The 13,592-nt window shown below is 43.3% G+C and overlaps 1 protein-coding gene across 1 annotated transcript; it reads left to right on the forward strand.

Annotated features, from left to right (window-relative positions):
- The first annotated feature begins 815 nt into the window (after window positions 1–815).
- MEIG1 (meiosis/spermiogenesis associated 1) lies at window positions 816–7,980 on the forward strand. Its single transcript, XM_081331506.1, has 4 exons — window positions 816–943; window positions 2,120–2,255; window positions 3,093–3,258; window positions 7,672–7,980. The coding sequence occupies exons 2-4, from the start codon at window positions 2,128–2,130 to the stop codon at window positions 7,798–7,800; spliced, it is 423 nt and encodes a 140-aa protein (XP_081187632.1). The 5' UTR covers window positions 816–943; window positions 2,120–2,127; the 3' UTR covers window positions 7,801–7,980.
- Window positions 7,981–13,592: the final 5,612 nt, after the last annotated feature.

Genomic DNA, 13,592 nt, shown 5'->3' on the forward strand with positions numbered 1-13,592 from the left:
CGCCACTCTCTTCCCGCCGCCCTCTCATTGGCTGGGGCGGCGCCAATCACAGGCAAGACTCCTTGTACGCATGCGCAAATGGGAACTCGGAGGGCGCGGCGCTGCTCAGTCCTGGATCTTAAAGGGACGAGGAGGCTCCGCCCAGAGCGGTGCGCCACGCCTTCCGAGTTCTCAGTTACGCATGCGTCCGGAAAAAAAGGCCCCTGTGATTGGGCGGCGCCTCAGCCAATCGCAGAGAAGCCTCGCACGTGCTGGAGGCGGGCGAGGGGACTCTATGAGCGGCTGGGTCCTAGCGCGGTTTCATTTAGTGGTGTGGAGAGTGGTTGTGCCTGCATTTTCTCCTTTTATTCTGACTAAATCGTATTTACTCTGAAAAGACAAAGAAAGGGAAGGCTGCCCCAGCCAAAAGTGCAAGACACGTGTCTTCCTTCGTCTTCCCTTGCATGCAACAGTTTCTATATGAAGGTTCTCTTAACTACTGAAGCTCTCGTTGGTAACAATGATAGACCAACGAAGAAACTGCACAGCCCATGTTTTGGACTACCGTTCCCAGAATTCCATCAGGCTGCTCGTGTTTGGTCGAGCTCCTAGGGAGCCTAGGCCCTAGAATCCACCGATTGGCCCAAAGAGACGAAGAGCCCGCCCTTCGGTAGAATTTGACTAGTCCTCGCCGGCAGCTCCTATTGGCCCGTACCCTGGAACCTCGGGGTTGCTAAGCAACCGCGTAACCGCTGCGGGGGCGGGGCGTTTGCGCGGCGTGCGTGGAAAAGCTCTGCTTAGGTAATTCAGGGCCGGCCGGGGCGGCGGGACGAGGCTGGTTCCCCTTCCGAGGAGGGAAACGCTGCAGGCCCGGACAGGGGAGGAAGTCGGGGATGGAGAAATAGGGGAATAAGCATCTCCCCTCACTTTCTCTCCCTCAGTAAACAGCCCTTCGGATTGGTTGGTATAAAAGCCCCGCCCCTTTCCGGGTGGCAACTCTGCTCCAGGGACTAAGTATCGCGATATTTGGGCTGGTGCGGCGGGAATAGGGGCCCTGCACGTGTGTGGGCAGTTTGTTCACACGTTGGTGGGAAAAGGAGGGAAGCGACCCGCGAGATCAAACCTTTGGGGGGCTTTTGAGGGGCAAACGGTGCGCCTCTTAGGAGGGCTGCCCCTTATGCTGTGCGTGGCCCACAGTTGGCTCAGAAATTCAAATACAGAGTCATATATAAATAGATTCTATAAATATATAGAAATATTGTTTGAATTTCCAATCCAAAACTGGGAACTTGAAGATGGCAGGTCGTTTGCCAATCAGGATACCAAAAAGTAACTAGTAAATTAATACAATAAGATAGTAATAATAGTGTTATATAATATATATTATGCCAGTATAATTTATACATATACATGTACATATACATACGCACACATATATTATTTTTTTATTTTTATTTTATTTATTTTATTAGATTTATATACCGCCCTTTCCCGGAGGACTCAGGGCGGTTTACAGGGCATTTTAAAATCATACCAATATAAAAGACAAGTTAAAAGACAAATAAAAGATTAAATTATCCCTGAAAATAAAACCCCATATAAAATTCTCAGCCTGGGTCAGAGAGCTCAAAGAGCCAAGTCTTCAGGTCTCGGCGGAATGAGCGTAGGTCAGGGGCAGTTCTGAGCTCCATGGGCAGCTGGTTCCAGAGGGCTGGCGCACCCACAGAAAAGGCTCTCTCCCTGGGTGTATGTATATAGTTATATAATTAATACTTTGATTTTCTTACTAAAAATATGAGCCATTTATTTTCACTTGTGCTAAGAAATTTGCAAACTTTTTTTTTCTATTCCAGCTCATCTTGATAACTAAAGCTGAGTTGCCTCCTTTAATTAATTTAGGAGATGACTTCAGATTACAAATTTTTGGTGATAAAACTGCAGGCTACAGTATGTATCTATTCACAACTGGTACACAAAGCCCATGCGTATCTTCTTTAGCAGAATGACAGAAACAACAAACTGTAAAAATGGCATACAGACCTCAGGCAAAACCGTGAAGATGTTAAAAAAATCCTTTTTAGCTAGACTTGCGTTTCCATATTCCTGATAATCAGGCTTGTTTTTTTTTTTTTTTTTGCAGAAGCTCCTATGGAAAATTCAGCTCTGTTTATGGACAGTAAGAATATAACCTGTGCATCTTTCTCCTCTGGAGAAGCACATATGACAGATAAGCCTGGTACGTCCTTCAGTAGAGAAGCAGATAGCCCTGAAGACATGTAAGTGGTGATCATGCAAGGTCTTCAGGTTGAGATTTGAATGAACCTTGATACATTGATACATTGATACATTGAGATTGGCTGAGCCTCCCTCCCGTTGATTGAGGATTTTATTCATTTGAGCATATAGATTGAGGAATTGTAATCTTATCATGTCTCAAGAGGTTGGGGGGAAGGAAGGAAGGAAGGTTTTTCCATGGTATCAAGCAGCAGTTCACAAATTAAATTGGTGTACTACTGGTAGCAACTAGAACCAAATACAGGACAAGGCTAAGCACATTGATTTGTGCTTTAGATTGTAAGCCGCCCTGAGTCTTCGGAGAAGGGCGGGATATAAATGGGATTAAAAAAAAGGCAAAATGGTGCTCTGCAGATGTATTTATTATTTATTTATTAAACTTATTTGCTTGCCTATCTTGCCGTGAGGATACTCGAGAGGGCTTCTTGGGAAGCAAAGATCTTTTCTTCCGCCTTACTTTCTTTTTGGAAGCAAAGGGACAAATCTGGATTTATACTCTAAATACGTACATATTTAGGCTGGGGGAGGGGGAAACAAAGGAGAGAAAATCGGGTCTAAAGCCATGATTATTTATTCCCTTTTTTCATTAGCAGCTCTGCTTTTCAAAAGTATACCTGCTTTTTTGTGTCAAAAGCAATCGGTAAGTCTTTTTGGGTGGTATCAAAATAGTTTATAATACAGTTATGTCTTTAATCGATTATGTCCTTACATTTAGTTGCAACATCTTTTCATGAATATTTTGATGACTTTTCCTCTGCTTTTTTTATGCATGAAAGTTTAGTTTATTTTTTAAAAAAACAAAAAACATGTACTTTCAGCAAATTAGCCGGTGATGTCTCTGGAGCAACATCCAGTATTGACTTGAAGCCAAAGTTCATGCAGCGGGCCAAAACATGGTCAGATGAAGTTGAAGATCTATACAGATTTCAGCAAGCTGGCTATAGAGATGAAATTGAATATAAGCAAGTAAAGCATGTTGCTGCGGTAAGGCTTAATAGATTTTAAGAATTGCACATTTTCAAGATATGAATAATCTCCTTAGGCTTGTGGTACTCTTTCATTTGTCTTGCCTCCCGGCATGATTTGTGGCTCTCATATACACACACACACATACATACACACACACATACATACACACACACATACACACACACACAATCATATATATCTTGAGTGTTTTGAGCACCTCGTTGGCCCAAATATGGGCGAAATCTTGGCTGACTGATGAGAGCAAAGAAGCTTGAAATGGCCGTGTGTGTGTGTGTGTGTGTGTGTGTGATATATAAAAATAAATAAAAGGTAAAAGGTTCCCCCGCACATGCGCGCTAGTCCCCGCACATCCGCTCATCTCCGTTTCAAAGCCGAAGAGCCAGCGCTTGTCCGAGGACGACTCTGTGGTCATGTGGCTGGCATGACTAGATGCCGAAGGCGCATGGAACGCTGTTACCTTCCCACCGTAGTGGTCCCTATTTTTCTACTTGCATTTTTACGTGCTTTCGAACTGCTAGGTTGGCAGAAGCTGGGACGAGTAACAGGTGCTCACTCTGTTACGTGGCACTCAGGATTCGACCCGCCAAACTGCCGACCTTCTGATCGACAAGCTCAGTGTCCTAACCCACTGAGCCACCACATCCCATATATATTGTTAAAAATGTGATTTGCTTCCCTTTGCTCTCCCAGGGTATTTTTGCTAATAATAATAGTAGCTGAATTAGTGTCTGATAAGCAATAGAAAACTAGTGCAACATATATTAGGCATTATGTTACCTTGTACATTTTTCCTTTTTCCTATCAATCACCAGAAGGAATGATAACCATTTATTTAATTTACATGATGTCTTTTACCTTAGAGGGCTTTTGGGGTGGCTAAGAAGGCAAAATCTGAATAAAGGCTGTTAAAAATCACTCTCGGTGAAAAGATTTTGATTCGTCAACCAAAATCAGAAAACAGGCTAAGCACATTTAATAGGCTTGGGAACGGCACGAGGTACTTTTCATGTGCGGTCAAAAATAGACTTTAGAAAGAGTATTTTGCTAGTTTTAGTGTCCAGTTGCATTCATATTGAATTACATGGCCCTGCAGCCAGTTTATTTGCTTACAGCAAATGCTTTTCTGCTGGTTCCATCATGGGTCCAGTTGGAATCCAAGCTATTTAGGGCTTTAAATTTTCGATTGGGTCCAGAAAATAATATTTAAGTTACTTTAGTGTGCATGACTATGTTACTTATTTCCATTGGGAGACTCTAAAGCAGAGCTGAGCTGATTTTTATCCCTCGCCATTTCTCTCTCGAGTCTCTACGCTCTGCCTTAACTCCATGGTTACTTCATGGGCCCGGAGTGCTGGCTTCAAAAGAGCTCTTCTCTGTTTATTCTTTGCCTTCTGTCTCCAAGGAGAGAAGCAAAGGGGGAGAGGTGGGCTACCTCCTGTTAGCTCCCCAGTCTCCAGAGTAGGGATTTTGTGGGAGAGGAAAATGGGATTTCCATTATGTAGAAACGCTCATCAGTGAGGGATCAAAAAATGTTGAAATTAGGGAAAAATAGGCCGCGGTGTTGCTGGAGATTATAGGAGAAGCACTTCCTAAGCACACTGCAATAGGGGGAGGGGGAGGGAGGGGCAGCAAATATGCTCAGGCTGCAGGCATCCATCTGACCACCCAAATTGTTTTTTTTTAATCTTGGGTTTTTTTCAGGGATTGATGTAATTTTTTTAATTGTTTTTAACTTTTGTATTTCTTGTTTTAAATACCCTGTAAACCGTCCTGAGTCCTTCGGGAAAGGGCGGTATATAAATCTAATAAAATAAATAAAATAAATAAATAAAAAAGTGCATGACACATAACAGTCATTGGCTGGCATGCAGAGAGCTAATCCAGAATGCTTCTCTATTGGGACAGAAGTTTCTGAAAGCCAGCCAGCCACCTACTTCATAACAAGTCTGCTTTTTTTTTTTTTAATCTCTCTCAATTCTCAGGAGCACCTGGTGATATGGTATTGTGGGCAGGCCCGGAGTTGCCTGGCCATCAGCCCGGTCAAAGAAACCATGAATTCCCACTAAATTAGGCCTAAACCTTGGAACAAGTAATTGGTTCAGCTACCCGGATAAGGGCATAAAGGATACAGGATGAAGGATCCATGAGAAATAAGATTTTCTTGCCTTTCTAGAGAATACTGACTAACACATTGATGGACAGAACAAACGGAAGGCTATGCCATCCTTGTCTAATCAATAGGACTTGCCTACCTAACAAAAAAAAAGGAGCATTTAGGGATCACAGCTGCATCTCCTGTGTGCTCTTGGCTGCCTCAGCACAGCGTGACTTTGAGCCAAGAAATTGCTGGCAGAGATGCCTTTCCAGAAGGGACCTGTGCCAGTCCCCTTACAAAGAGGCAATTTGAATGATGTCTTGATGCTGAGATTATATTTGTGTTACCTCGTTCAGACTGTGCAATGAAAATATATTTTTTCCCCCTCCTAATCTTCAGAAAACCTAGATTCACCCTGAGGGTCATTTCATTCTGAAAACAGCTCTTCACCCCTGCTCCCTTTTCCCAATTGGTGGAGTCACTTAATGCTGTATAAAAGGACTGAGTTGGTCCTTTTTCTGCTTATTCTAACCCCCCCCCCCTTCTCAATCGCATTGAAAACATCCGCTAATTTCTGTTCTTGCCTTCAGTCAAATCTGCAATGGTGATAAATTTGATAGTCTTCCTCAAAACTTCGTGACTAATCCTTTCTCCCTGATAAGAGTGAATTTTGAGAGCATGGAAAACACTCATATTTACTAATGAAAAGCCTCAAAAGTATCTCTTAACTGAGTCTTTTGGTCAAGACTTCTGACTGGAAGTTACTGATCAAGGCTACAAAATACGCGCAACACAAGAAACCTTAAGCCTCGGTTGAATCTTTACAAGAATAAAGGGACAGGAGAATTCGTGCTCAAAGCCAGCTTTAAGTCAGCTGAGCCCAGAAACTCAAAATGTTCCCAGTTGAACAGAATGAAAAGTCACAGAATTCCATATCAATAAAATTAGCTGGGAGAGATTGTGAAATCCTTGGGAGAGATTGTGAAATCCTGAATTTCTTCTATCTGCATTGTCAACTTTGGATCAGGTTTGGGATCCTACGATCAGCATGCCTGGCCGCCTCCTCCCATATATTTCTCTATGGTATAAAATATGTAGCCCTCTTTTTGGGTCACATAACAGGTAGTCCTCGATTTACGACCACAGTAGAGCTCAAAATTCCTATATATATTTTTTGGTAAAACTTTTATTAATTTTTTCCATATAATTCAATAGTACTCATTCAACAACATGTTGTCTGAGTTTATCATTCCCTAATACGAATTTAATTCCTAATCCTTTATTCTTTTCTCCAGCCCCTGATAAAACAGGTCCCAAGTCTGACAGTATTCTGTTTCTTCTTTTTCTTTCAGCCTCATAGTAAGTCTGTCCATTTCTGCCCATTCTAATATTTTTTTTTAATTATTTCTTCCTCTGATGGCAATTCTGCCTTTTTCCAATATTGTGGCAAATACGATTTTTGCCGCTGTTATCACAGGTAAAATCGAATATATACTTTGGTTTATCAATCTTTTCTGGCACATAGTACCTAATAAAATAAAATTTCTATTGTTAAGTGAGACATTTATTAAGGTGAGCTTTGCCCCATTTTATGATTTTTCTTGCCACCGTTGCTAAGCGAATCACTGTGGTTGGTAAATTAGTAACACCGTTGCTAAGTGAATCTGGCTTCCCCCCTCGACTTTACTTGGTCGCAAAAGAGGGAATCACGTGACCCCAGGAGACACTGCGACCGTCATAAATATGAACCAGTTGCCAAGCCGGTCTGAATTCTGATCACATGGCCATGGGGGGGGGGATGGTGCAAAGGCGGTGGTGGCGTTGAAAAAACGGTCGCAAGTCCCTTTTTTCATTGTTATAACTTTGAACGGTCACTAAATGAACTCATGTAATTCGAGGACCACCAAGGAGCCTTGGTGGAGCAGTGGGCTAATGCCTCCTTAAGTAACACCAGCTGCCTGCAATTAGTGCAGGTTCGCGTCCCACCAGGCTCAAGGTTGACTCAGCCTTCCATCCTTCCGAGGTAGGTAAAATGAGGACCCAGATTGTTGGGGGCAATTAAGCTGACTTTGTAATAATGCCGCTTGGGGTGTGTGTGTGAAAGCCCTAACAAGCAGGCATATACATAGAATGAAGGCTACTGCTAAGCTTGTAAGCCCGCCCTGAGTCTTCGGAGAAGGGCAGGATATAAATGGAATTAAAATTAAAAAAAATAAAAATAAAAAAAATTAGGTTTCACTAGCAGGATCTGCAGGTAAGCTCAGCCATTCCAAGAACCCACAGGCACTTCCCTTCTTCTTGTTTGCATGCAGGTGGAAAGGTGGCCAGAAACCGGATTTGTGAAGAAGCTTCAAAGGAAGGACAACACGTTCTACTATTACGATAAGGAAAGAGAATGTGAGGACAAAGAAGTCCATAACGTTAAAATGTATGGCTACTGATCTCTGTCTCATCCACTGTTTTTAGAAATGATTTTTTTTTTGCCTTCAATAGAATGGAACCCATTAAAAGGTTTTGAAGAGTCACTTGATCTTATTTTATGTACGGCTCCACTCTGTGGGGGAAAAAAACAAAGCAAAATTGAAGATGTTTTTTAATGAGCAATGTAAAAATAAATTGATTTTGAGATTCCTGTTTGTGTGTTTGTGTGTGTGTGTGTGGGGGGTCACTCTGAAGGCTGTGAAGATATATCTGTTTACCTGGAGATGGAACAACTTGGCTTGGCCTACTTCATATATTTTAATGTATGTTCTGTGTAATGTGGTTGTAACTTTCTCCCTGGCTCTCCAGTTCCATTTCACTTCAGTTTCAGTAGGTGAATTTTGTAAGAAAGCTTTAGCCCTAACCAAAGCCAGATTGCTACCTTTAATGCTTTAAAAGGGAAAGGATGAAATTGTGAGGTCCTTGGTGCTCTCTGAGTTGGTGGTTTTCTTACAGAATTTCCTGACCCAACAAGGGAACATCATCAGTGCTAGAAGGGTGTGGCGTTTGTGGGGAGGAGGAGGAGGAGGAGGCAAACTGTGGGGTCCTTGGTGCTGTCTGAGTTTGGTGGTTTTCTTGCAGACATTTCATAACCCAACTAGGTAACATCATCAGTGCACACTTCAAAGAGCACCAAAGCCTCTACAGGAAAAGCATCCACTGCTCTGCAGCAAATGGGCCCAGATGTGTTTGTGGGGGCTGGGTATACCTAAAGGTAAAGGTAAAGGTTCCCCCGCACATGCGTGCTAGTCGTTTCCAACTCTAGGGGCCGGTGCTCATCTCCATTTCAAAGCCGAAGAGCCAGCGCTTGTCCGAGGATGTCTCCGTGGTCATGTGGCCGGCATGACTAGACGCCAAAGGCACACAGAACGCTGTTACCTTCCCACCGGAGTGGTCCCTATTTTTCTACTTGCATTTTTACGTGCTTTCGAACTGCTAGGTTGGCAGAAGCTGGGACGAGTAACAGGCGCTCACTCTGTTACGCGGCACTCGGGATTCGACCCGCCAAACTGCCGATCTTCTGATCGACATACCTAGGAAGTCTTTAATGCACAATTCAATTCTATATGATAAAAGGTGCTTTCCTGAAAATATATTACGTGTATTGTATGTTGCTACTCTGAGGTGGAACCTTTAGTATTGTTTATCTTGAAGGTCAGTAGTTCCCCTTTATGAGATTTATGCTACCATGTGAGCTTTTTTTGATACGTCCTACCTAAATGGGAGGTGCCCACCTTCCTTCAGCAGTTTGCACAGAAAGGAAAATCAAGGCCTGCTCTGAATTAAGAGCGGAAAGGCCCGGATAATTAATTTGCTGGCACTGGGCTTTTGTATTTCTTTTGCTTTCCCCCAGGCACGGCAATAACAACAGGCAAAAGTGGACCTTTCCATTGCCCTCCCAATCCTCCCTTGCTGTTCCTACCTGAAAGCAGAAGATGCCTGTCGGACCGTCTGTCATTTAGCAGAGACCAAGAACAAAGTACAAACGTACCGAAGCGGGCAGATCTTTGGATCAGGGCGCTAGGCCATTTTGGTAGCCAGGTCTGGCATTCCTCACATTCCTTATTGCGGGGTCCTCAACTTTGGGAACTTTAAGACTTATGGACTTCAACTCCCAGAATTCCTCAGCCAGCAAAGCTAGGCCATTTTGGTAGCCTGGTCTGGCATTCCTTACGTTCTACCTTGGCGACTTTAAGACTTGTGGACTTCATCTCCCAGAATTCCTCAGCCAGCAAAGCTAAGCCATTTTGATAGCCAGGTCTGGCATTCCTCATGTTCCTTATCGCGGGGTTCTCAACCTTGGCAACATTAAGACTTGTGGACTTCAACTCCCAGAATTCCTCAGCCAGCAAAGCTAGGCCATTTTGGTAGCCTGGTCTGGCATTCCTTACGTTCTACCTTGGCGACTTTAAGACTTGTGGACTTCATCTCCCAGAATTCCTCAGCCAGCAAAGCTAAGCCATTTTGATAGCCAGGTCTGGCATTCCTCATGTTCCTTATTGCGGGGTCTTCAACCTTGGCAACTTTAAGACTTGTGGACTTAAAGCTTTACTGGCTGAGGAATTCTGGGAGTTGAAGTCCACAAGTCTTAAAGTTGCCAAGGTTGAGGACCCCTGCCTTATTGTGCTCTTAATACAAGAAGCTTCCTCAATCTCTACCTTCTTCCAGATCTGCTACCAAGTTCCAGGAGAAAGGTCCATACAGTCTGCCTGAAGGGTGCCGCTCAGGGGGAGCATTTGCCTCCATGCAGCTGTAGTACCAATAAATCAAATATTTGCTAAAAGGTGAGAGTGACCTCTTTAAAAGCCGGAGTTGGGCAGCCATAAGCAGATTAAAAAGTACAAAACAAATGTAATATCAGATTCCACATTAATATAAAACAGCACAGCGACATTCTAAGTGTTTGGAGGTCTCTGGGGCAAACCTATGTTGTCCTGCAGGAACAAAATAAGACAGACGGGCGCTGAGCTTTTATGGGAACGGAGAGCAGGCAGAGACATCCTTTGGCCGCCTGGTAATTTAAAGCTAGCTCGCTTTCTTTCAGCAGGATACCTGCTTGTTTGGATGTATCAAATTTCACTGCTGAATATAAGAGGGGTCTAATGATGAGATGTGGGAGAAATAAGAATACATAAAACCCACTTGCCTGCATGTATAATGAGATTTTGTTAGCTTTGAACCTCCGGGTTCGTTGCTGGATCCTTACCAAGAGAACAATTGAATTCTTTGAAGGAATTCCATTTATATCCCGCCCTGAGTCTTCGGAGAAGGGCGGGATATAAATGGAATAAAAATAAATAAATAAATATTCTGTCTCTACAGATTCTGTCTGTAACGATTCCTTTTCTTATATAAAGTTTTGTTAGAGGTTTTTACAAATCACATAAAAACTAACGGACTAATAAAGGGCAGAAACAGGAGAGAGAGAAAGTAAAAGCTCGGAGAACAAAGAATTCAAAAGAAAAATGAGGAAGAAACAGCTTTTTGATGGGGAACAAGATTGGAAAAATAAAAGCTTTCCAGGGGAGGCGCATAGTTTAGTGGCAGAATTTATTTGTTTTCTTGCAAAAGATCCAGGCTAGTCCCTGAATTCTCCAGCCGAAAAAATTCAGCTGCCAGAGCTGAGGGAGGCCAGTATCCATTGCAGTCCATTAAGGCAGACTTTGATGGATTAAGGCATGAAGACAGCATGAAATGACCCACCAATTCCATGATTCTTTAAAATGTATATCGAAACCACATTATTCAATGTGTACTGCACTGTAGATTTCTTTAGTACACCCTTAGGACAAAGAACAGTACCAGGAAATCAACCTCTAAACAATATTAGCCGGTATCATAATGAAATGCAGGTAGTCCTCGCCTTATGACCAGATTTGAGCCCCAAATTTTTGTTGCTGAATGAAAATTTGTTCAGCGAGTTTTGGCCCTATTTTAACTACCTTCCTTGCCACAGTTGTTAAGTGAATCACTGCATTTGTTAAGTTAGTAACCCGGTTGTTAAGTGAGTCCCCCATTGACTTTGCTTGTCAAAAGGTCGCAAAAGGGGGTCACGTGACCCCCAAGACACTGCGACCGTCATAAATGTGAGTCAGTTGTCAAGCGTCTGAATTTTGAACAGGTGACCGTGGGGATGCTGCAAAGATCGTAAGCATGAAAAATGGTCATAAATCACTTTTTTGCAGTGCCGTTGCAACTTTGAACAGCCACTAAATGATCTGTCGTAAGCTGAGGACTGCCTGTAATACAATTAAGACATTTCCTAATTTAATACAGTAGTATAAACAATTCTCGGTACAAATTTGGGACAATTACAGCAAATGAGATTGTATGTGACCAGTTTTATCCTATTCGGGGCTCATCACATGTATGTAGCTAGGAATCTTTCAGTGGTGTTCAAAAGTTTCCTGTATCCAAATTGAATTTATTAAATTTATGGGCTTTTGCACTGACCCACCTGCCAATCTGAAGCGTGGAATTTCAGCTTTAATCCCAAGGTTGTAATAATAGAATCGGAAAATAATTCCAACTGAAACCAATTGGTCAAACGTGCATGCTGAGTTAGTAGGACTCAACTTACTCTGAGAAGCGTTTGTTGATTGGACAGGATCAAACACAGTTGGGCTATTGCCTAAATCGGGGGTAGGCAACCTTGGCTCTTTTATGACTCATGGACTTCAACTCCCAGAATTCCTGAGTCAGCATAGCTGACTCAGGAATTCTGGGAGTTGAAGTCCATGAGTCATAAGAGCCAAAGTTGCCTACCCCTGGCCTAAATAAATGCCCAATAGTCCTTTTTGGAAGGTTCGGGATGCTTATTTTTGTCCTGTTCAGTGACCCCTGTCTGTTCTGTTCCAGCCTACGACCGGCCCTGTTTGAATGTCAGGGACAACCCCTTTTTACAATCAACAGGCTGGAAAAAAAACCAACCAAATTTATTTACAAAGAGTTCAAACAAAAGTTAAACGAAAAGTTCAAACAAGACTTAAACCAAAAGGTTAAACAAGAGTTAAGCAAAAATAACAGACCAGGACTCTAAGGTGTGGCTTCTCATTGCCTTCTCCCGAGTTGCCTCATTGCCTTCCTTTGTTCTGCTCTGCTAGATTGCCTCCTGCTCCTAGCATCCCTGAACAGAGCCAGCTGTGGATCGTCTTCTTCCAATCCTTTATGCTCACACAGCTAAGTCTGAGGAGGAACAAGATGGGAGGGGCCAGGCTGAGAGTCCTGCAGTGCATCAGAATCTTCCACTGACACCTAACCCCTCCTCCTCCTCATCTATCTATCTATCTATCTATCTATCTATCTATCTATCTATCTATCTATCTATCTATCTATCATCTATCTATCTATCTATCAGACCTTTTTTGCGATCCAGTCAAGGCTGATGTAGCTAACCTGGGCAGCTCACTCAGATAAATGATGTGCTTTCTTAAAAAAAGAAGTGTCAAATAAAGGCGAAGACTCCCTCCAGTCGGGCTGTCGTTGTGGCTTTTTTGGCCCTAACATAGAACTAGCTTCTACACAGCTACCTGCTTCTGTTTTTTTTTTTAAATTCCATTTATATCCCGCCCTTCTCCAAAGACTCAGGGCGGCTTACAAGCTTAGTAGTAGCCTTCATTCTATGTATATGCCTGCTTGTTAGGGCTTTCATACACACCCCAAGCGGCATTATTACAAAGTCAGCTTATTGCCCCCAACAATCTGGGTCCTCATTTTACCTACCTCGGAAGGATGGAAGGCTGAGTCAACCTTGAGCCTGGTGGGACTCGAACCTGCACTAATTGCAGGCAGCTGGTGTTACTTAAGGAGGCATTAGCCCACTGCTCCACCAAGTCTCACTATACTCCCATCTTGCCCGCAGCCCTGGCATGGTCTCACATTAAAGGTAAAGGTAAAGGGTTTCCCCCGCACATGCGTGCTAGTTGTTTTCGACTCTAGGGGCCGGTGCTCATCTCTGTTTCAAAGCCGAAAAGCCAGCGCTTGTCCGAGGACCAAAGGCGCACGGAACGCTGTTACGTTCCCACCGGAGTGGTCCCTATTTTTCTACTTGCATTTTTACGTGCTTTCGAACTGCTAGGTTGGCAGAAGCTGGGACAAGTAACAGGCGCTCACTCTGTTAAGCGGCACTCGGGATTCGACCCGCCAAACTGCTGACCTTCTGATTGACAAGCTCAGAGTCTTAACCCACTGAGCCACCGCATCCCTAATCGGTCTCACTTAATCCCACTTAGCCTCTTGTCATCTCAGCCCA

The sequence above is a fragment of the Vipera berus genome (assembly GCF_964194415.1).
Source record: "Vipera berus genome assembly, chromosome: 6".
Classification (NCBI taxonomy): domain Eukaryota; kingdom Metazoa; phylum Chordata; class Lepidosauria; order Squamata; family Viperidae; genus Vipera; species Vipera berus.